This window comes from Mirounga leonina, unplaced genomic scaffold (genome assembly GCF_011800145.1).
Source record: "Mirounga leonina isolate KUSES-001 unplaced genomic scaffold, KU_Mleo_1.0 Mir_95, whole genome shotgun sequence".
Taxonomy (NCBI): Eukaryota; Metazoa; Chordata; class Mammalia; order Carnivora; family Phocidae; genus Mirounga; species Mirounga leonina.
Genome location: NW_023270865.1, coordinates 103,971 through 127,606, shown reverse-complemented (window position 1 = coordinate 127,606; position 23,636 = coordinate 103,971). Strand labels below are relative to the sequence as shown.

General features: G+C 52.7%; 1 protein-coding gene across 4 annotated transcripts in view; it reads right to left on the bottom strand.

The window, feature by feature from the left end:
* AHRR (aryl-hydrocarbon receptor repressor) overlaps nucleotides 1–23,636 on the bottom strand; it is a 79,935-nt gene that overhangs the window by 46,802 nt on the left and 9,497 nt on the right. For 2 of the 4 annotated variants that reach the window (XM_034998751.1, XM_034998752.1), the window contains exon 3: nucleotides 16,258–16,439. The exons of the other annotated variants lie outside the window; for them this stretch is intronic. In XM_034998751.1, the coding sequence (XP_034854642.1) occupies nucleotides 16,258–16,439 (182 nt within the window). The remainder of the gene's footprint in view (nucleotides 1–16,257; nucleotides 16,440–23,636) is intronic. 4 annotated transcript variants of the gene reach the window in all.

Below are 23,636 nucleotides of genomic sequence, written 5' to 3'. Positions count from 1 at the left end.
TCGCGTGCGAGCAGAGCCGCCAACGGGCCCCACCCCCAGGCCTGTGGCAAGACAGAAAGAAACCGAATGTGGAGCTGAGCCGGGGGTGGGGGCCAGCTTTCCCGGAAATCCATGTGAGCTGAGAGTGCCTGCGCCTCACTTCCCAGGCCCCCCAATTCAGGGGCCCTCAGGGAACTGAAACAGGGTAGCAAACTCCAGTGGGGTGTGGGGTCACAGCCAGCATCCCACCATTCCCCTTCTCAGTGAGTGCCCAGGCGATGGACCACGGGGGCAGCCCCAGCGGGGGGCGGGGGGCAGGCAGCAGCCTGTAGGCTGTCCCCCCAGCCCCTCCCAGCTCCACTCTGCCCTGGATCGGTGCTTCTCTCCTGGGTCCTGCTTTCTTTCTCCCCTCTGACCGCAGGTCTCACCTGCGGGTCTGAGCCAGGAGTGAAAGGGGGCTGGGGCTGAGGACGGGGGGACTGCCAGTGCCCTGGAAGCCTCCGCAGACAGACCCCAGCCCCATGCTGGGCGTGCCCTGGGGGGTCCCACCCTCTCTATGCCCAGCCCCCACCTGGTCCCTGTCACCCCCTCATCTGCACTTGATTGCCCGTAGTAAAGGGTCAGGGAGAAGGGTTCTCAGGAAATGGGTGGGGGTACAGGGTGTCCTTCTGGGGAGCTGATGAAAGTGTGAGGAGGAGTCTGCCATGGGCCCCTCAAAGGCCTGGCTTGGTCAGGAGAAATTCCAGGGATGAGAGGCACACCAGTGCCCAGGGTGTGAGAGCCCCCAGGAACCAGCTGGGGATCAAGAGGCCTGTCCACGCCCAAGTGCCCCATGGCCCTCGTGAGCTGCTGGTGCTGTCCAGCCCACAGAAAGGGGGCCAGGCTGCAGGCCCTGGCTCCCACCAGGACCACGTCCCATTGACCCCACCCTGTTGGCAGCCAGTCCTCCTGCCCTGCCTGGACTCTGAGGGGCAGGTGGGGGCCTCTACGAGCCCTGGGGATCGGCCTGAGGCCAGCATTCAGCACCCGGTCTGTCACACAGAACTCAGGCCCACATGGCAGGAAGAGGAGGCAAGGGCCAGGCTGCCCACTCCCAGAAACGAATGGACTCCCTCAGGCTCACAGCTCAGCCTGAATCCTGGTGGAAGCCTGCACCTCTCGGCCCTGCAAGTCCCTCCCCCACTCTGAGTCACCCAAGGGGCCCGGAGGGCCAGCCACACGGAGACTCCCACTGCCGTCCAAGCTGTCCACCAACTGGCTGCAGAGTTCACTGCGGCCAGCGCGTCTCACTTCAATGATTTCTTACATCCCTAACAAGGTCCATTTGGGACAGAGAATTGGAGAAATGATGGAGACAGTGGCCATCCCTGTACACAGACAGGTGGGGGTGTCGGGGTGCTTAAGAGGGAGAGTTCGCTTCCCTTTGAGGCTCGGACTGGGGCTGCCTGCACCCTGCCAGCCCCCAGCCAGCACCCCCACCTCCTTGTCAAGAGCCCTCCATTTCCCTCACACATGGGGCATTCAGAGCAAGGTGCCACCCTGGGCCAAGCCACGTGCCCTGGGGCCCAGCATCCCACCACAGTGGCTGCTTAGAGTCGTGTGGCTGGGTCTGGCCAGTGAGAGACGCAATACTCTTGGTGGAGGAGAAGCTGGAGGACTCCCCTATTTCTGCCTCTGGATGGTGCTGGGATGCTGAGAAGGTGGCAGCCACTTTGTTCCCAGCTTGGGGGAAACCTACTCCTTGGCAGATAGGACAGTTGAGCCAGGATAAGTGGGTCCAGGATGTAGCATGCACTGAATGTGGGATGCATGAAGTTGTCTAGGGGTTGGGGCAGGACCCTTGTCACCCAGGGTGATTGAGAGAAAAGCCAGGGGCCCCACTGGAGCCTGGACTGAGACCGCAGTTCTGACCATCTGCAGGTCCTGGAGTGGACAGGCCCATGTCCACAGACCCTGAATGGAACACATGCCTGGTAAAACCTGGCACTATTTCAGGGTCGAGCCAAGAGTTGTGGGGCTCTGCACCATGTGCCAACCTTCATGCTCTGGGTGGCACCTATGGCATGTCTCATCTGGGTCATTTCTTCCTCCAGCCCTGGTCTAGCATTGTGCTGCCCCAGGCCTTCACAGGTCAGAGCCCACCTCCAGCCTTGCCTGTGCATACCTAGAGAGGCAGATGGCGTGACCGCAGCTCTGCTCTTCCCCGTGCTACACCCAGAGGTCAGGGGCAGAGGGGAAGCAAGTGAGCTTGAAGCACCCAGGGGACCCCCAAGGAGCAGGCGTGCCCTCCTATTTCTGGCCACTTCTCATCAGAAGCTAACTTCCGCCCCAGACCCCTTCGGAGGCATGCTTAGCAGAGAAGAGCAGACAGCTTAGAACAGGGGGTCCTGGGAGCCTCAGCTCCCCTATAAGACAGGTCCAACACCATCTGACATGCTGTGTGCGGGGCCTGGGAGTGAGCTGCACCTTCCTCTCGGCATGACACCTGGGGGCCGGGGCGCTCACCTGCAGACTGACAGGTGCAGGATGTGGGGGTCCTGCCATGAGGGAAGGTCAGCTGTCCCACCCACCACCAGGCCCCCTTCTGGGGGGCAAACATGAGGCTTCTCCCGGGCCCACGTGTGTTCAGGAGCAGACGGGTGCCCTGAGGAGCCCCAGCTTACCTCTCGCAACACCCAATCTCTCCAATCAGACTAAGGCCCTGGCAGAAAGAGTCAGGGGAGAGCACATGCTTCCCGGGAGCGGGGGTGGGGGTAGGGGGGCTTCGGTGGGTGCGGAGCTGCTGCTCACGGGAGGGCAGGCTCCCTACCCCAACAGGGTCTACAGACCCCTCTGCAGTTTCTACAGCAAATTATTGGACCCTCACCTCACAGTTTTCAAACTGTGAGTTTTCAAACTTTTAAACCATCCCCCCTTTTACTTTTCAAGGACTAAAAGATTAACTCCTTGTTTTGCCTTTGGCAGATGAAAAGGGGCATCCATGCTGGAAGAAAGGGGTATACAGTGATCCTCAAGGGCCTCGAACCATTCACAGAGGAAAGTCTTGGCCACTCCGTTACCTTCTGAACAGACCGTCCTCTGCACCCGGATGCAGAGAACAGATTCATTCACTTCCTTCCCTAAAAGGCTTGCGGTTTGTGGTGCTCTGGTGTCGGAGGTCCACCCAGCTCCTGCACGGGGAAGGGTTAGAGAAAACGGGAATACCACCCTCAGGTTCTCTGTGTGGGAGGCGGCTGACAAGCACAGTCTCCTCTAGCCATCGAAAGGAGGTGAGGTCCCGTCAGAGAAGTGGGGAGCACCCAGATGGGTGGCGGGCTGAGAGGTAGGAGGACAAAGTGCAGACCGACGGGCACAGGGTGGCTCTGGAAAGGCCCTTGGAAGGACAGTGGGCTGTGTACAGAGTAGGTGAGTCCAGCACGTGTGGGGAAAGGCCCCTAGTCAGGGCAAGTGTCTGGGGAGGGGCCAGGACGATGAGGGTCCTGGAGAACCCCCAGCCATCCCAGAAAACAGGCAGCACAAGCTGAGAGAGGGCCGGTCAGGATGCTCCTGGGAGTGGGGGCTCTCCCCATCCTGGGGCATCCACAGAGGCCCATCTGTCCTACAGCCACAGAGCAAGGATGTGCTGGCCCTGTCCCCGGGAAGGCAGGCCCCTCACACCTGGGTGGGGGGCAGACAAGACTTTCTTATGGTTCCTGTGAAAAGATACAGTGGCCCAACCTGCATGTTCCCCCTGCAGCTCTGTGGGGACCTCGCCTGCCCCAAATGAAGGGCACCCATCCATGATCTACTCTGAGTCTGCAGACGGATGGAGGTTTTTGGAGGGAGGCTCACAGGGACACTTCACTTCATCAGGGCTGCGGGCACGACCAGAAGAGACCCCCAATAGGGTAGCACGAGGCCGGGGGGGACATGCCTGCCGGCCTCCCCTTTCTGGGGAGTCCATTCGTCTGAGCCTGGATGTCTCCCCATACCAGTGAGGGGGTGCGCCCCAGCCACACCCCCACAGACCTCCCAAGCACTGTCCCCTCCTGTGAATGACAAAATTATTTCATGATTACACACAAGCAGGGCCCACGGGGGCCAATATTTACCTCTCTCATCCCTGCATCATGCCAACCAACCAGGTGGACCCAACAGGTGAGACAACAGGCCTAGAGGGGTGGATGCAGGAGGCGTGGAAACAAGGTATGTCCTGTGTGAGGGTGTGTATGTTCTGTGTTGGGGCCTGGACAATGTGAGTCTGAAGAAGGCAGGGAGAAGCGATTTACTTTACGTAGGTTGCTTCTGACACGTGGTGTGAGTGCATCTTAACAGCAGGAGAAGATGCTTATGCCCTGCGTGTGGGGGAGGAGAGCCAACAGCCTGGGCAAGGGTCCCAGCAGGTGTGGACTGGAGGGCTTGTGTCCTTCCAAGACCCTTGCATTAGGAGGAGGGGACTAAAGCTGCCATTCAAAGCCTCGAGTTCCCAACATAAGAAAAAACATCAGGAGTATAAACAAACATGCTCGTTTCTCACAAGCACTGCATTTCGAAAATAAGAGAACAGTCCGAGATGTATCATCCGGTTGTTGATTTTCTATAAAAATTTTCCATACATTCCAAAATGCACCAGGCAAGCTTTAGAGATTTCACACTTTGATACTGCTCAAAAAGCACCGTAAAAAATACATTTCCTCAGAGCCAGTGATGATGGAGAGGCTGTGGCCACCCCATCCACTTACTCTGGTCAAAAGAACACATGTCCAACCCCTTTCTGAGGCACTCTGCGTAACTTGGGCTACACGTTCTGCAGAGAAAACGCACTCTTTCCTTAAATCCCCAGAGCAGGATGCAACCAAAAATAGCTCTTTGAGAAGAAAAAGAAAAAGGAACATTACGCATTGCAGATCCATACTTTCTTCGTGGTGTGAAACATCTGGAACAAGCCAAATAGTTGGGCATTTTTGTTGAGTTTCAACACATCAGAAGAAAAGTACACCAGCGTTAAGCCAAGGGTTCAAGAAACATTTTGCGAAACGCAACAAAACAAAACCCCAAAAGGGTACTGTTGCTTTTAAAAAGTCGAATACTTACTCAGTGAATAAGTGCATGCATGCAGATGTAAGACACAGTGTATGCACGCCACCATGCCAGACCCAGGGCACTCACCGCCAGGAATCAGGGAGCTCTACGACCAGGCAGTTCCAGCCTCGGGGCGCATGCCCAGCGGCCTCTTTGCCAACAGTCCCAGGGCTGTACCTACAGGCCCAGTGTCCCAAGATTTGGAGGAGCAAAACTGCCAGAGAACATCTGATTCATGTATGAAAAATGAATTTATAATAAATTTATAAAGAAGCCTCCAGTTACATAACCTTGAATTTGCAAATAACCCGACTTGAGGTTGGCCTGTGAGTCACCCTCACACGTCACCATGAAGTGAGCGGTTCCTATCACCCATGCGTCATTCGCGGTCGATGCTATGGACAGAATGGAGGTGGAAGGCTTCAGTGCCCAAAGCTGTCTGCGGGCTCGGGGGCCTCTGCAGGACGCAGGCATTCACTCGCTCACGCCAGCATCCCTGCCCGTCCTGGGGCACACCTCCTAGGGGGGCTCTGCCAGCAGTTTGGGGGAGGCGTGATGGGAGGAGTGTGGCTGGGGAGGCAGCCTAGGGATGACACCGAGTAAGGACCTGAAGAAGCTGAGGGACTGGGGGGGGCTGGCTGCATGAAAATGAAGCCAGCAGGTGCACGGGGCTATCAGGGAAGCATCCCCCAAGTGAGACACAAGGAGGCCCCACCTCGTGCTCCATGGCACCCCGTCCTGGTGTCCGCATGATGTCCCAGGCCCACAGCCACCCACCCACTCGCCTCCTACCCACTGACCAGCCAGCAACACTCAGACCCGGTCTGCGGAAGTACTGGCTGTTCTCTCTTTACCAAAGAGGCCAAGTGCTTCTAAAGGGTACAAACACGACCTGCCTGAGAAACACATGCGTGTGCCATGGTCACCAGACATTCGCCCGCCCACCATCGCCCCCCGCTCCCCTAGGGACTCGCTCTTGCACCCGCTCTGGGGCTGCCATGATGCACACCTCAGAGCACCTTTTCAGGTTTTTTGTTTTCTTTCTCCCTCTGTCTGGTCATGTGTTTATGTTTTATTTTGAGACAATGTCCAACTTACAGAAAAGCTCTAAGAACAGCACAAAGTGCACAAACACACTTTGCCCAGAGACTCCACCAACTGTCCCACAAACACCCTTTCAGCCAGGGGTTGGGTCCCTGCGCCCAGTCTCCTTGGTCCTCTTCCACGTCCGTGACCTTAACCCTGAAGATCATCGCCAGTTACCTTGCAAACCACCCCTCAGTTTGGGTTTGTCTGGTGTTCCCTCATGGTTAGACCAAGGTCTATCCCTCCTCAACAGGAACATCACCCAAGAGAAAACGTGTTCTTCTCTGCCTCCTGGTGCATGGCACGTGACGTCAATGTACTCCACTATTGGTGGGGTCAGAGTTGGTCGTCTGGGACAGGGGGTTTCTCCATTCTAAGTGTTTCCCTTAAGCATGAATGCATACTTTGTTGGGAGATAGTTTTAAGACTACAATAATCCCACTTCTGACCCCACTTTCACGCACTGATTTTAGCATGAACATTTCTTGCCTGAGTTATTACTATAATGGTTAGTGACCACTGACTTTATAACTCATCTCTGTCTCCAGTCACCTATCCACAGCCCTTCCTCCCGTCTGTATCAGTAGTCTGCCCGAAGGAGAACTATCTCTTACCATTCATTCATTCATTCATTCATCCATAGCAATGTGGGTTTATGGAATACTATTTTATTCACTGGTTTATGATCTATTACTCTCCTTTTTCATTTTAATGCTGAAATGGTCCAGGCTTCGCCAGTGGGAGGAGCCCTTTTGGGATGGCTGTGTCCTGTGGCATGTCTCTCACCCTCTCTGAGCACTGCCTCATTTTCTGGCTCAAGATGCTCTAAGCTGACCTGTGCTCTCCCTGCTCCAACTCTGGAAGGAGGCCTGAGTTCCTTTTGATGGTGAACAGTGTCCAGAAGCCAAGATCAGAATGTGAGCTGTGCTCACAGCTACCTCGGACCTTGCCAGTGGGCAGAGCAAACACATATACACACATATTTATGTCTATAGCTATCTTTATATTTTGAAAACCAGGAGCTCACACCAGTACCTCCAATTCCAATTCAACACGACAGGATTCAGTATAGAGTAGAATGGTTTTTCCTTTAATATTTGGTAGAAATTGCTTTAAAACCATCTGGGCCTAGATTTTAACTACTGATTCAACTTTTTAAAAAAGATTTTATTTATTTATTTATTTATTTATTTATTTATTTATTTATTTATAAATAAAAGAGAGAGAGAGTGCACGCGCATGCAAGCAGCAGGAGGAGCAGAGGGGGAGGGAGAAAGTGGGGGAAAGAATCCCAAACAGACTCTGTGCTGAGCATGGAGCCCAATAGGACGCTCCATCTTATGACCGTGAGATCATGACCTGAGCTGAAACCAAGAGTCAGACGCTTAACAGACTGAGTCACCCAGATGCCCCCTGATTCAACTTCTATATATTTTTTAAAGATTTTATTTATTGGGCGCCTGGGTGGCTCAGTTGGTTAAGCGACTGCCTTCGGCTCAGGTCATGATCCTGGAGTCCCTGGATCGAGTCCCGCATCGGGCTCCTTGCTCGGCAGGGAGTCTGCTTCTCCCTCTGACCCTCCTCCCTCTCGTGCTCTCTGTCTCTCATTCTCTCTGTCTCAAATAAATAAATAAAATCTTAAAAAAAAAAAAGATTTTATTTATTTATTTGACAGAGAGAGACACAGCGAGAGAGGGAACACAAGCAGGGGGAGTGGGAGAGGGAGAAGCAGGCTTCCCTACTGAGCAGGGAGCCCAATGTGGGGCTCGATCCCAGGACTCTGGGATCATGACCTAAGCCTAAGGCAGATGCTTAACGACTGAGCCACCCAGGTGCCCCAGGATTCAACTTCTTTAATAGTCATATGACTATTTGGGGTTTTTATTTCTTCTTGAGTCAATTTTAATGAGCTAAATTTTCAGCAATGTGTACATTTATATTTTCAAATTTATTGGCATAAATTTGTTCATAATAGCCTCAAATTATCTTTTTTTAAAGATTTTATTCATTTATTTGAGAGAAAGAGAGAGAGAACATGAGTAGGGGGAGAGGCGGAGGGACAAACAGACTCCCCACTGAGCAGGGAGCCCATTGTGGGGCTTGATCCCAGGACCCTGTGATCTTGACTTGAGCCAAAGTCAGACGCTTAACTGAGCCACACAGGCCCCCTTTAAATTATCTTTTAAATATCTGTAGCATCTATAAGCATGTTCCCTTTACATCCTTAATACTGTTTATTCTTTTTTCTGCATCCAGTCTCACCAGATCTTTATAAATTTTATCATTGTATAGGAACTCTATCGTATATTTCTTTTCCATTTCACCAGTATCTTCTCCTTTATTATTTTCTTTCTTTGACTCTCTTTTTATTTTACTTTTCTTCACCAGAACTACTAAACCAAATACTTAGTTTATTAATTTTCCACTTTTCTTTTATATATAAACTCATAAGGTTATTTATATCTGAGGATTACTTTAGCTGCATCCTACACATTTTGATTATAAATATTTTCTTCCTTACATAATGTTTTCTTCTTCAATCTATGAGTTATTTACAAGTGTGTTTATTTCCAAATATAAAGGTTTTCAAGTCATCTATTATTGATTTCCAGCTTAATTGCACTGAGGTCTTAACATGAATTTGTCATAATTTTGTCTTTTGAAATTTATTGAGACTTGCTTTATTGACCAATATGTTTTCAGCATATTTACAAATTTCATGTGGGTTTGAAAAGATGTGAACTCTATAGTTTCAGAGTATAGTGTTTTATGTGTGTCCTTTAGATTTACCTTTTTGCATCATTGAAATCTCCTAGAATCTTTACTGATTTGTATTTATTTGATCTATTAAATACTGAGAGAATTACTTAAAATCTTTCAGGATGATGAATTCATATATTTTTCTGAATAGTTCTGTCAATTTTTGTTTTATATTTTTAAGGTTATGTTACTAGAAGTACAAATTTTAGTGCTTGAAAAAATTTTTTCAATTTAAAATTTTCATTGATTTAAATTTTAAAAATCATTATATAGTGACTCCCTTTGATCTTAAGTAAGGTTTTTTAACCAAAAATCAAATTTTTTACATTAAAATGGCTTCATCAGATTTCTTTCAGTTAGCACTTTTCCAACATATCTTTCCCCAAACTTTTCCTTTCACCTTTTCCGTGCCGTTTGTAAGTTGATACAGTAATCCACTCTAATAATCCTTATCTTTTAGCTGGCATATTTAGTCTATTCACATTTACTGTAATTTGTGACATACTTGGGATTTTGTGTTTTCTATTCCATGCTTCCATATCTCTGTTTTCTCCTTTCTTGTCTTTTTTTCTTTGATTGATTACATTTTTTCATTCTATTTTCTCTCTCCACTAGTTTGAAAGGAAATCCCATTTCTCTCATCCTGATGACTATCCTGGACATTGTATGATGAATTAGCTCATCAACTTTCCCAGGAAATTTACACATGAACCACTGAAGTCTGTGCCTCAAGTCTCCCTCTCTACTTTTATATGCTTTTATGGTTAGGAATTTATTCTCTTTCTGGTTTTGTTCTTACAATACATCATTATACTATTTTATACAGTCAGTGTTTGCTTCAATCTGCCCACATAGTCACCACCCTCCTATTCTTCCTTCTATCTCCACTCCAAGTCTCCACCTGGAATTCCCTTCTTTCTGCATGAAGTCCTTTAAAATTTCCTTTTATAAAACTCTCTTTGGGTTCTCAGCCTCACATAGTTTTTAGTCTCTGAGTATTCCTTAATTTCCTACAGTCTCACTGATATATCATAACAGGTTTCAGATATTTTATCTTTGCATTTTTGGCTATTAGCAGCAGAATGACTGATTGGTTATTGGTCCATTGTATTTTTGGAAACAGAAGAAACCATATACTTGGTAGCAGAATTCCCCATTAGACTCCAAATGCCAAGGGGATGGAGACCATGGTGGCTCTTCTGTTTTCTTCCTTATAACAGGTTGTTAATATGGAACTCTTTCTGTCTGCAAGAGTTGAGGTCCCAAAACAACAGGGTCCCAACTATACCCAAGTCCCAAAGTGAGATTCCAGGTGACCTAGGCAGAATTGCAAGGGAGGTGTCAGAGATGAGAGATGCTCAAGGCTGGGAGAAGGGTCTCCTTGGAGGGGCTGTGTTGTGAGCCCGATGCCCCCACCTGTACCAGGAAATCAGTGAGGGCTGGTATCTCTCTACACTCAAGAAATCCAAAAGACAAAGGCAGTGCCTGAAGCTCCCGGTAGGCACCCAGCCTGCACCAACATGGTAAGTGCTACCTGCCAACCTGGTGGGTCCAAGGTACACGTTTCCTGGTGAGCAGGTAGGGCCACAATGCCCCCAAACTGGCCTGGGATGTGTCAAATCCTCCAAATCCTCCTAGAGACATGAGCAGAGGCCTCAACAAAGGAGGCTAGAGGCACCATCTGACACCTGAAGCTAAGAAAGGAGGTGTCAGGGACCAGTTTTGGAGAGGATGGAGTACCAGTGTTACCAACTGCAGTAGAAGACCCCTGGGTCCCCCACTGAGCCCTGCCTGCTAGCTTATGGCAATGCTGCTCACCTAGGACCTCACTGAACCCTTGCCTCTCCTCCCTGCTGCTGCGCTGAACCCGAAGGGCAGGAAACCACAGCTACCACTGGGGCAGGACCAAGAGGAGAAGCATCCCTTGAGCCCCAGCCCTCCTGCCGGCGGCAGCCCCAGGTGAGGGTGAGGGGAAGGCTCACACTTGAAAGACAGGTCATACTAATACCAAGCTCAGCCTGCTTAGGGAGCCAATGTGAAGAGGGGGTGTTGGGGGAGAGACACTAAATTCTCTGGAAGGGACCAGAAACATTGGGGCTGTCCTGGTTCTTCCAGGGGTAGTGGGGGAGCCAGCCACAAAGGAAGTTTGCTGGGGCAGGGAGGAAAAAAAAATCAAAGCTGTTCTGTGTTGACCCTGCGTTCTGGCTCCTTCTCAGTCCTGAGCTGACGCAGAAACCAGGAGGGAGGGAGTGAATCCGTGCATGCACAGACCAATGAATGCCTGCTCCTCTTCCTGGAAGTAATTTAGATATGGCAAGAGAAATAAAATGGCACATAAAATAATCAAGGAAGATCTGACAACTACTGAGGGACCTTCCTGGGAGCTGGGGTCAGAAGCCGGTGGCCACAGATGTTAGGAGAGCACAAGTGCTCCACCCCGAATGACTCAAAACTACTGCGTCTTTGCTGGAAATGCCACAGGGAGCCATCTTCCAGAAAGCGCTAGTGATGGGGAGGAAGGGGTAAGGGAAGGTGGCTCCAGGAGCAGATGAGGAGGTAAGAGGCCGCAGTGACCCACAACCACGTCCCTGGGGGATGAAGCCACTGGATGCTCCACATAAGAGGAGAGGAGGCAGGTCCCAACCCTCCTGCCCCCAGAGGGCCCTTCTCAGTCAGCTTGAGCCGCCATAATGTGACACCTTGCCCAGGTGTTTAAACAACAGACAGGTATTCCTCACAGGTCTGGAGCCTGAGGTCCAAGGTCAGGGCAACAGCAGATTCGGTTTCTGGTGAAAGCTCCCTTCCTGGCTTACAGACAGGGAGAGCCCTCTGGTGACTCTTCTCAGACGGGCACTAATCCTGTGGGGTCGGGTCCACCGCAGGGCCAGATTAAACCTTAATACTCCTAGAGACATCTCCAAACACAGCCACATGGGGGTAAGGGCCTGTGAGTGCGTTTGTGGGGGTGCAAACATCCAGTCCGTGACAGGGCTCTTCAAGAGAAGGGTAACTCTCGTGACAGCCAAAAACAGGTACAATGCAGCTAAGCAACCACAAATGCCCCAGTCGTGGGTCACAAGCCCATCAAGAAGCACTGCCCTCCTGACATGCTTCCCAGCCATTGGAGGCTCTGGGGACACACCCTCCCACCAGGAGAGCAGGGACCCAGATCCACCCCTGCAGGGCTCCACAGTGTGTGTGCGGAACCGGACCCCACAGGCTGAGCACAGAGAACACAGAGGGATGGGAGGCCCGGACACGATCCACGGGCAGCCCTGTTCCAGGGTGACAAATCTCCACGTTCCCACAGAGCCCAAACTGCTTTTCCACTTCCCGTTCCCCCTGGGTTTTGTTCATTGACACTGTTCCCCTCCCTGACACTTCTCTCCACAGCATCGGGAGCCCCGACTGATGCTCCCGTCCGCAGGACTCACAGGGTGGACGCAGCGGGCGGACCTCGGGCTCTTCGTCACCTGTAAGCAGTGTTTCTCCACCACAGGTGCTTATCCCTCTGGCCAGTGAGTCTCCCAGAGGAGCCCACTCTGCAGAGCTTCTGCCTGGGGAAAGGGGCCCTGACTGACCACTGGGCTTAAGTGAGGGGGTGCTGGGGCTTTTTGGACCCCCACATCCTGGGGGAACCAGCTTTGCTCTGGCCCCACCTCAAGGGCCCTTTATGCTTCTCCTCTTGCCCCACCTTCTCCCCTTTTGTCAGCCCTCAATTTCCTATTTTGCAAACAGTGAAATTCACAGTCGTGGAAAATCCCACTCTTGTGTTGGAGCAGAGCGGTTGCTAACAGAAGCACTGGGCATTGCCTATGTAAAATCCAGGTAAACAAAATTTCAAAAACCCTGCGGCTTTCAAAAACCCGCAAAAGCCAACACTGAAGTAAACATTACAGGCAAATTTTGAGGCCTTATTACCCTTTGAGGCTGAAATTTTCTAGGTCACATCCTTCCCAAAGGTAACATTTTATGGAAGCTTTAATGAAATTAGCTCATCTATTTCTGAGTCAGGAAGCGCAGATTAAGATCCAATTTTTGTAGCCTGACTTTTTTCTAACTGCACAGTGGAAACGAATCCAAGAAAGTTTTGAGAATTTCCTCTAAAATGTACAGCTTGAGGGGGATCACAAACTTCAGAATCTCTGGTAGAAAAGGCATTGTGGAGAAATCAAGTTTGTTGGACCCTCACCGTGACAGTCGCCATGTAGCTGTGAGCTTTGACTGACGGGCCAGCCGCAGGACCTCGAGTTGCCTCTAAAGGCCGACGTGAAGGGCGTCCGCTCGCACCAGCGGGAGGCGTGGGGTAGCACCTGGTTAAGAAGAGCTAGGCATTCAGGTCGATACTAGGACAGTGGCCTGAACTCTTGGAAACAGTAGATCGGAGCCTTTCTGAGAACACCAAACCCGGCCTGACCGGGTACAGCTCGATCCCTCCGGAGAAGAAGTGACCCCGTCGCCTCCCAACCGCTCAGCCAGGAGGTCAGCTGGGCAAGGGTGTGTCCGTAGGAGGAGGTGAACCACCAACCCCACCCAGGGCAGCCCCAAGCCTAGCCCAAGCTGTCCAAACGGGCTCAGTGGAAGCTGGGCATCCAGAACAGAAGTGCTTCACGAAGCCAAGTCTGGGGACCACGCCTTCGACGAGTCCTGGCACCCACTCCACGGTTCTCCACCACACTGCACGACTTTCTCAACTTCATCCCATCACAAACCTCCTGAGAGAGCACCCCTGTGCTACACAGCTGCTAAAATGTTCCAAGTCACCCCAGTAAACCGACCTCAACACCACTGGAGCTCAGGTGACCACCAAATAGCCCCAGTCAGGGGGATGGGGCCTCCCTGAGGGGACACAGGAGGGGTCCATGAGAGGTCTGTGCAGTGCCCCCATCCCGGTGCAGAAACCTGGGCACAGCCCCTAGTCTCCTCGAAGCCCCCAAGGACCCAGTCATCAGCACTGAGCCCACAGTTAGCCGGGAACGATACGGCCTCAGCCCCACTCGCAGGTCCCACTGGCCGGGTGACTACTGATTTTTAATTTAAAAAAGTAATTCAAAACCCCTGAGATGTTACTCTCAGCTTCTGCTCAGAACACAAGCTGGGAAGAACACTGTCCCACCTTTCAACAAAGTGTGGTACCATCTTCTGATCTGTGGGTTTTCTTGGCCCATCAGACACCCAAGGTTGAGGGCAACCAAGAACACAGATCTAAGATACCAGAGCTTCAAGAGAGAGAGTCATGAGCCAGACGTAGGGACACTGGGAAAGAGAATGCAGACAACACTCAGACGCGGTGATGAACGTGACCGGCGAGAGAACACAGAAGCCTGTGCTTATGGAGGTTGGGGGACAGGAATCTGCACTACATACAGCTGCCCACAGAGGAAAGAGAGCCGTGAGAGGGTCCTGGTGGAGGCCAGGGGAGGGCACCAAGCCCTGTCCCCCGAGGGCCTGGGGATCCCCAGTGCTGCTGGGGAAGGAGCACAGAATCCCTCTGTCCCTGGGGAAGGGGCCCCGACCTAGGAGGCTCCACCTGAGACACAGGACCTGGGCAGCGAGGAGCCAAACCCTTAGAGAGCCTGGGGTAGGGGACTGCCTCAGCACAGCCCACAGACAGCACCTGCCCCTCACCTGCTCTGGGAAGCCCACCAGCCCACAAGACCCTCCTGGCGACCTCCACTGAGGGCCACCCCACCCCATGGCACCCACCATTCTCTGCCACCCTCCAGACTACTTTTTTGCCGCCAGCCATGGATGTCTGGGTGATGGACACCTGGATGGCACCCTTTTAACCCAAAGAAAAAGTGGGTGGTTTAGTGAGGAGGACTGACCTGGGCTGAGTCCTGAGTGAACTCCAGGCTCGGGCTGCAAAATCCCACAGGCCCGGTCGGGGACGGAAGACGCAGGTAGCATGGGGAGGCATGGGGGCACGGGGGAATAGGGATGCCCTAGAGGGGTCCAGGGCATGGCCGATGCCTTGGCTACCAGCCCCCAGGACCAAGCCTGGCTCAACAGACCCGATGGCCATATAGCCTAGTGTGCTTGGCCTCCCACTGAGGGCAGGCGACCTTTACATCATGGCTTGGGACAAGCCTGGACTACCCACAGGGGTCCACGCCCCAGAGCAGAGTGAGGACATACATGGGTGGGCTCCCAGGGTTCTGGGATATGGGATGGAGGTTGAAAGGAAACCCCATGTAGAGCCTTCACACACAGAGCAGGCTCTCCAAGGCCAGCAGTGGTCAAAGGATCTAGGATTCCCACTCCGTAAGAGAAATGGAGGCCAAAGTGGGGGGTTCTTTGGAGGGGCCAGTCGGTGAGGTGCCCAGCTGGAGTATCCACTGGGCAGAGTTGTCCACAGGCCCCTCATCTTCCCTCACAATGGGCTCTCTGGAGGAAGTCGGGGTTGGGGGGATGGCTGAGTCCTCGGGAAAACCACCCTCCCTCTCCTGCGGGGCTGGAGAAGGCCAGCAACACGCACTGGCTGAGTCACACCTCAGGCACATTTGGATTTACAAGGAGCCCGGGCCTGGCCAGTCATCTCAGTGCAAACTGCTCCCACCAGTGTGGAGGTGGGACAGACCTGGGTTCACATAGCCCCAGGGCCTCAGCCCTGGCCCACTGTCCTCACTGCAGCCCCAGCATTTTGTTCAGCAACGTGAAGAAGATGTGCAGAATTTGACCCCCAAAGCCTTCAGGCAGAGCATGGACTCTGCTGTTGGCCGCAGCCCCCACCACTCCCTAGTGGCCATACCTGCCCCTTTACACATTCATTTTACTCATTCCCAAAGACATGTAGTAAGTCATGATTTTCTGAGAAGTTCAGACTTAATTCAAGATGATGGCAACAGTCACAGGCTCTGAAATAGGGTGGTGACAGTCACATTTCTTTCCCCCCAGGAACTGAGCCAGGCCACAGAGAGAATAAGCCTGGCCCAGAGCATCAGATGTAGGGCAGCACCCACCCACAGCTACTGCGAGGGTTCGACATGCCAGGGACTCCTTGTGCAGAGGGTGCCTGGCCTGGGTCACAGCATCCCCAGGACAGGCAAAGCAACAACACGGAAGGCAGGTCGCTCAGTAGTTAGGCTAGCTAATGGGGGAACATGGCCTCCTGAGCTCAGCCCCATCCTGCTCCCCCACGAAGCAGACCTGCCTGGTCCTCTGAAGCCCTGAGGCTGTGCGCAAGCCAACCTGCCCCTCCCACAGAGCCTCTCTGGTTCACCAGCATTCAGGGACTGCTCCTCTAAATGACCCCCAAAGACAGGGGGTGCAAACCAGCCCCCCAGCAAAGTAGGGTGAGACCCAGGTGACACCGCGGTGGGCACCGGCGACACCCAGCCGGGCGCACCTGGGCACAGGGGAGGGTCCTACCTTGGAAGAAGCTCTTCACCCTGAGGTAGCTGACGCTGAGACGCAGGACAGAGAGCTTGTCTAGCTTGGACACGATGTCGGGAGGAAGCGGCAGCAGGCTGGCCAGGTGGTCCAGCTCGGCATTGAGGCGGTCCCGGTGCCTCTTGGAAGGGTTTGACTTCTCAGCCCCCGTGGCGGGCCTCCTGCAGGGAAGCAGCCACAGTCAGACTCGGGGCTCCCCACCAGTGTCCGTAACCGCATGGGCTGCAAACCCATCCCCAGAAGTGACCTTATGGTGCGATCAGCTTCTAAATGAAAAAGGTGTTGAGAAGGACAAAAGTCTCTTGATCCTGGGATGCAGGGTGGCTCAGTGGGTTAATCTTCTGCCTTCGGCTCAGGTCATGATCCCAGGGTCCTGGGATCGAGTCCCGCATCGGGCTCCCTGCTCCGCAGGAGGCCTGCTTCTCCCTCTGTCTGCCGCTCCCCCTGCTTTGTGCTTGCTCTCTCTCTAATAAATAAATAAAATCTTAAAAAAGAAAAAAGTCTCCTGATCCTGGGCACACAAGGAAGCGGGGACCCCATTACCAGGAAGGGCACTCAGAGACAGACAGCAGGCCTCTTGGGAACACGGCTGTGAGCAAGCTGTGTGGCTCCAGCACATTTCTTGACCTCTCTGTGCTAACTTCCCCCCCTCAGCCTGTTTCAGGCTTTTTTTAAACAGACGACCTTTTCGCTACCCCTGCGGTGTAGGTGTGACTGGCCTCTCTGGGCTCAGTTTCTCCTCTACACTGCGGGGCTGAAAGGGGCCAAGGAAAGAGTAATAATGGAGGACCCTTGGGTGCTTGGGCACTGTCGTGCCCGCCCCTCGGAGGCCCTGAGGTCACGGGCTGTGCCACTGAGGGAGCTGGAGCCCTGGGTCCCGTCTCCCCTTGCTCCACAACAGACCAGCTCTCCCCCACAAGGGGGATCCCCCGGCCCAGGGCTTCCCTGTCCACCATCCCTGCACAGAGCAGAGCTGACCCCAGACCCCAGCTGCTTCCCAGTGACCTCCCTCATCTGACTCTCTGAGCCCCCAGGATGACCGTCCCCTTCCTCTGACCTTATGTCCCCCTCACAGAAGCAGCTCCTTATAGGCCCTTCCTAAAGGTCACCCACATAAAAGCATCTGAAGCTAAAATGAGTCGGGGGAGGAGGCCGTTGGCAAGCTTGGCAATGGTGTGGCCTGGCTCCCAGGGCCAACCCTCCCTGGGGTCACGGTGCCTGGCAGGCGGGAGGGCTCCTGCTGTTTTTAGGGGCTGGGGTCTCTTCCATCCAGAAGCTCCTGTCACTTACAAGGCTGGTGAGGTCGAACAGTCTGTCTGTGAGAAGGAGGTGCACAGCACACATCTTTTTTGCAGAGTCTGAGGGCCCAGGCCACAGAAAACACACGAAAGCCTGCTGCTCCAGTCCCTGAGGCCACATCTTTGTCTCTCTTTGTTTTGGGGATGCTTTTTTTTTTTGAGGTATAATTCACATAACATATTTCAAAATGTACATTCACAGGGCTGTGTAACCACATCTCTATCAAGTTCCCAACCGTCTCATCACCCCAAATAAAACCCTATACCCATTTATCAGTCTCTCCCTGTTTTCCCCTCCACCAGCCCCTGGCAACCACAAGCGGCCTTACGTCTCCATGGATTAGCTGTTCTAGACATTTCATGCACCTGGAATCCCACAATGTGAGACTTTTTGCGTCTGGCTTCTTCCACGTAACATCATGTTTCCAGGATCCACCTGTGGTGTAGCCCTGGTCAGGACAAGGTTCCTTTTCCCAGGCGTGTGGACAGACCACACTGTGCCCCGCTGTTCCCCAGAGGACAGGCATCTGGGCATTGTACAGAATGCTCCAGCAAACACTCAAGCTAAGACTTTGTGTGAACCTCATTTCCAGTTCTCTCGGGGACATGCCCAGGAGTGGGCAGCTGGGCCAGTGTGCTCACCCCATTCCACTCTCAGGGGAGCTGCCAGACCGTGCGCCCGCCAACGCCCCCACTGGCAAGACGGAGGGTTCCGTGGTCCACATCCTCGACGACACAGTATTTTCCTTTTCCCGTAGAACAGCCGTTTGCACAGGAGGGAAGTGGCACCTCACTGTGGTTTGATCTGTATTTCCTTAATGACCAAAAATGTTGAGCATCTTTTCGCAAGTGTCTTCTTTGGAGAAATGTCTACCCAAGTCGTTGCCCATTTTTTCATGGGGTTATTATTTGTCATTTTAATGTTGAGTTACAGGAGTCCTTTATATTGTAGATACAAGTCCTTTACCAGGTATGCTATTTACAAATATTTTGCCCATGTCTTTGATTGTCTTTTCACTTTCTGCTGGTTTTCTTCCTTAACAAGGCACTTGGCCCCAAACCACTCCTGTTACTAGCCAAAATGTAAACTGGCAGAAGGCCTGGGGACAAACTGAGTGACTCCAGTGGGGCTGGCGCATGCTAGCAGGAGGAGAGTCCCCCCGCCCCGGCCCGTCAGTGAGACACCCAAGGTCTCCCCAGAGACAGGGCACTACCCAGGGCAGGTGTGGGGGTCAGAGAAGGGGAGACAGTGGGAGACAGGCAGATGGCCCCAGCTGAAGTCTCACCTCTGTGTAGGGTTGGGGGGAGCTGCCACCTGCCTCCCCTGACAGCCTGTGCCTGAGAATGAGCTGAGCGGTGACTGTTCCCCACCCCTACCCCAACTCCCACGGGGCGCCTGGGGGAGGGACACTAGCCTGCTGGAGAGATGGATGTTGGAAGAGCCCCTTCAAAATGTCTCACAGCACCAGCTGCCCCCTGATGTATCTCTACCACCCCTCTCCCCAGCCCCATGGGACAGAGCGGGAACCATCCTACCCCATGCCCTCACGCAGGGGAAGCACCCCACCAAGCTGGCCTCACGTGGGGTGGAGGAAGCTCCAAGTCCCTGGGCAGAGACTCAGCAGGAGGGGATGGGGGACGAGAGACCAGGGCCATTAGCAGGAAGGCTGGCTCAGACGGAAGCAAAATACAGAATACCTGGAGGAAACCAGGCAATGCTCCCCCAAACTGACCTACAGGACAGTCAATGTAATCGCAATTAAAATGCCAGCAGGACTTTTTACAGAAACTGACACGCTGATTCTAAAATGTACATGGAAATACAAAGGACCAAGAGTAGGCAATTAAAGAAGAACAAAATTAGAGGATGTATCCTTTTGATTTTAGGCTTTCTATAAATCCACAACATTCAAGATGGTTTGGTATTACAGGAAAGATAGAAGTCTACAACAAAGGAACAGAGTAGGCAATCTAGAAACAAACCCACATTTTTGGCCAACTCATTTGACAAAGATATTATGGCAGTTCAACAGGGAAAGAAAGTCAACTGGACACCATGAAAACAAGTGATCACCAGCTCTCACCTCACACAAGCCCCCCAAATTAACTCAAAGTGGATCACAGACCTAATCTACAGTCTACTCTAAAACTTTAGAGGAAAATACAAGAGAAAATCTTTGGGACCTTGGGATAGTCCCAGGACACTTAGAAGACACACCCACACTCAAAATCATAAAAAAAAATTGATAAATTGATCTTCATCAATATTTTTAAATGTCTTTTGAAAATCACCATTAAGAAAATGAAAAGGGGGCCCCTGGATAGCTCAGTCAGTGGAATGTGCAAGTTTTGATCTCAAAGCTGTGAGCTGGAGCCCCACATTGGGCGTAGAGATTACTTAATTACTTAAGAAAAAAAAAAGACAACAAAATGAAAAGGGAAGCCACAGATTGGGGGACAGTGTCCATAAGAGCTTATATCCAGAATACATAAAGAAGTTTTATAATTCAATAAGAAGACAAACAACCCAATATGAAGAAAGGCAAATTATTTAAACAGACTCTTCACCAAAGAAGATATGTGGACGGTAAATAAGTACATGAACAGATGCCCAGCACCACTCAGGAAGGGCGGACGAGAGCCTCGGGGAGGCTGCCCCACAGCCTGTCGGAGAGCTGGCCAGGAGGCGCCGTTCGGGAAGGAGGCCGAGGAGCTGAGGCCCGTGCGCGGCCGCTGGGAACACAGATGGCACAAAGGCTTTGGAGATCAGCTTGGCGGTTCCCTGAAAGTAACTCGCATGTGCTGTAGAAGTCGAAAACCCCACTCCACACAAAGCCTTGTAAGTAAACGTTCACAGCAGCTTTACTTGTAACGGCCCAAACCTGGAAGCACCTGATGCCTGTGCACAGGTGACTGAACAAAGCGGTGCATCCGAACGCCGCAGCTCCACTCGCTGTAACCAGGAGCACACTCGATGCACCAAGCAGCAGGTGAATCTCAAGATCATGCCCAACAGAATGGTGTATGATTCCACTTATAGAAAATTCCAGAAACACAAGGCAGGCTACCGGACAGAGCACATCAGGGCTGCCTGGACAGAGGTGAAGGCAGGAACGGCACACAGGGCACTCTGGCTAGGATTCGAGTGTCGGTGATCTTGATTTCGGTGATGCTCCATGTGCTTACACGTGTCAAACCTGACCAGTGCATCTACACACGCACAGTTCCATCTCCTTCAGTTACAGCCCAGTGAGGAGAAAAGTGCAAGCAACAAACACCTCCAGGAGCTATGGTGCCAGCCCTGGAGAGCAATCAGACCCCCACGGGGTTTGGCCTCCAGTTTCCCTAGAACACGTCCCTAGAGAGGTGTTCTGCTCACAAGCACACGGCCGGCAGTCCCCTGGGGCAGATGGACACACAGACATGCCTGGTGGCCGCTTCCCTGCACCTGGCACGCAGAGCCAGGTGGAGTGGGTGTGCTGGCGCATGTATTGGCAAACATCCAGCGACTGTTCAAGTTACCCCAGGGTCTCTCATCGCCGACCCCCCACCCAGTCCCCAAGCTTAAACGCCCAACACCCTCTGAAAGCAGTGAGGAAGAAACCGATTGTCAACAGTGTTAGGAATAAGCAGTGGTCATGGGAAAAGAAGAGACAGATTCAGGCCCTAACCACAAACCAGGAAAAATTCCAAGTGCTTGAAAGTTTAAAATATGTATTAGGGACCCATAAAAGTTTACAGAAAATACTGGAAATTCCCTCATAAGCTTATAGCAGGGAGATCTTCTGGACTGCGATGTAAGATTAATTAGCTACCAGGGAAACGGTTAATAAATCCAACCTCATAAAAATTAATTTTTCCGCATAGCAAAGAACATGATAAGTAAAATCAAAACCGGAGGAAAGTGTTTGACACAGATTCAAGAACTAGTGTGTCTAGTATAGAACTAGCTCCTAAGACTCAAGAAGCACAAAACACAAACAATCTGATAGAGAAATGAGCAAAAGTGATCAACATAGTTTGGAGAAAAGGAAATCCAGATGGTGTTCTAACCTGACTTACGGGAAGAACACAAATTAAAATGCCCAAAGTCTGAAATGCAGCACGTGCACAGGGCAGGAAGGGGGCCTGTTCCAGCAGAGGCGAGCATGCTCAGAATGCTGGGGAGCTGGTGGCGCCCTTCACAGTCCCCAGGGCCCACACCCTCGGACAGAGCAGCCCCGCGGCCAGGAAAGCTGCCCGGGCGGGGCCTGACTCACCCTCTTGCAAGGCAATGACCAGCTGCTGCTCCGTGGGTGCTGGCAGGAGGCATGAGTCTCCCATTACTCACCCACGGCAGGCAGCGTGCCCCTCCGCGTGTCTGCGTCATTTACCACGTCCCCGAGTCCCGTGGGAGCGACCCAGGCGGGCCCCAGGCAGGTGCTGCTGTGTAGGGTCTGCGGCTGGGGAAGCCCAGCTCGGAGAGTCCACCACTTGCAGAGTGAGCAGTAAACAAGCTGCCCGAAGGGAGAGTCCACCTCTTTCCCCAAGTTTGCTCACTCCAAACACAACCCTGAGAGGCAGCCCAGGGAAGGGTGGCGCCAACACGGACATGCCAGGATGTGTGGCGCCCACGGCGGACCGCTGTCCAATGGTGAGCACGCATGCAAAATGACGCAGGAGGTTCTGGGCGCCACAGGGCGGGCACAGGTGTGCACCCAGACGGAAGGACATCTGTGCAGACGCCGTCACTCTGAACGGATGTGTGTCCACACCTGCTGCTTTATGCAGGAGCCTCTCAGGACAGGCTCACTGGAAACTATTCAAGTGGATGCCAGTGACTGGGCAGGAGGGACCTGCTGGGGGTCTGAGTTTTGAGTCAGATGAACATGAGACTTCTTTAAAACGTCAATAAATAAAATGAATTACTTTGTAATAAATGCCTCAAAAACTCATTATCTCAGACCCTGTTATTGGAACAAAAACATAATAAAAGCAGGAAAGTTAGCTCCCTTGCCCCAGATGGCCCAGCACACAGAACATGGTGCACACAGATGTGTCCTGAGGGTCTTCTTTCCTCACTCAACATGACAGTGTGTTCACCAGCACAAATCCTGTCCGGCACACACGAGCAGGACTGTGTTCCACCAGAGTGGTCCGCCTGACCCTGGACCCAGTCATGGAAACCCCCAGCCTTCCACCTCGTCAGGGACGCGCTCAGCGTTCTCCTGCCCCACTCTTCGCCCACACAGCTGGGGAGGCCCACGGTGGCCACGCAGCTGACTCAGGTGACAAACTCACTTTCCAAAGTCCAGCCTCTCAAGCCTCTGCTGTCTATCCTCAGGTGGTGGTGGTGGCCACATTCCTGCAGACCTATCAGACTCCTGTAGCCACCAGGGGCCAGGAGGGCAGCTGGGGTCACAGAAACACAGACCCACCTACAGACAGCACTGCTGGTGTGCATCCCACACACAGAGCCTTGCATTCATGTGCTCACACTCACTCAGAGCTGTATTACACACACACACACACACACACACACCCACCCTAGAAGCCCAGCCGACAGCGGGACATGCTGTAGGACCCCCGGTGGAGGAGCCAGAGACAGCCCCGGGGCACAGCGGGGTAGCTCCAAGCCCCCATCATTCCCGCCACCACCGCAGACTTCACACCTGAGTGATCTGAATGCCCCTGGGCCAGCAGAGGGACTGTGTCCAGGGCGTGAGGGCACCGGTTCCCCTCCCTACTCTGTAAACCTCCTGGAGGCCCCCAGGCAGGGGGACAAGCCGTGCGCTGTGTCCCTCACGTGTGGCAAAGCTCGCAAATGGGCTGTGGTGTGTCCTCGTGAAGACAGGCTTTCACCAGGGCAGAGAGGGGCTCTGGTGCTCACTAAAAATCATGGTGACGCTTCAGGCCCCCGTATTGACTTCTGGCCCAAAGGTGTCACTCGGCTCTGACCACGCCTTCTGATCAAAGTTAGGAAAGCAGCCCAAAGCTATTAACAAAAGCTGCAGTGGGCTTCCAGCTCTGCAGCTCACCTGCAGCCCCAGACCCTGGTTCTGCTGCTATGGCTGCAAGTCC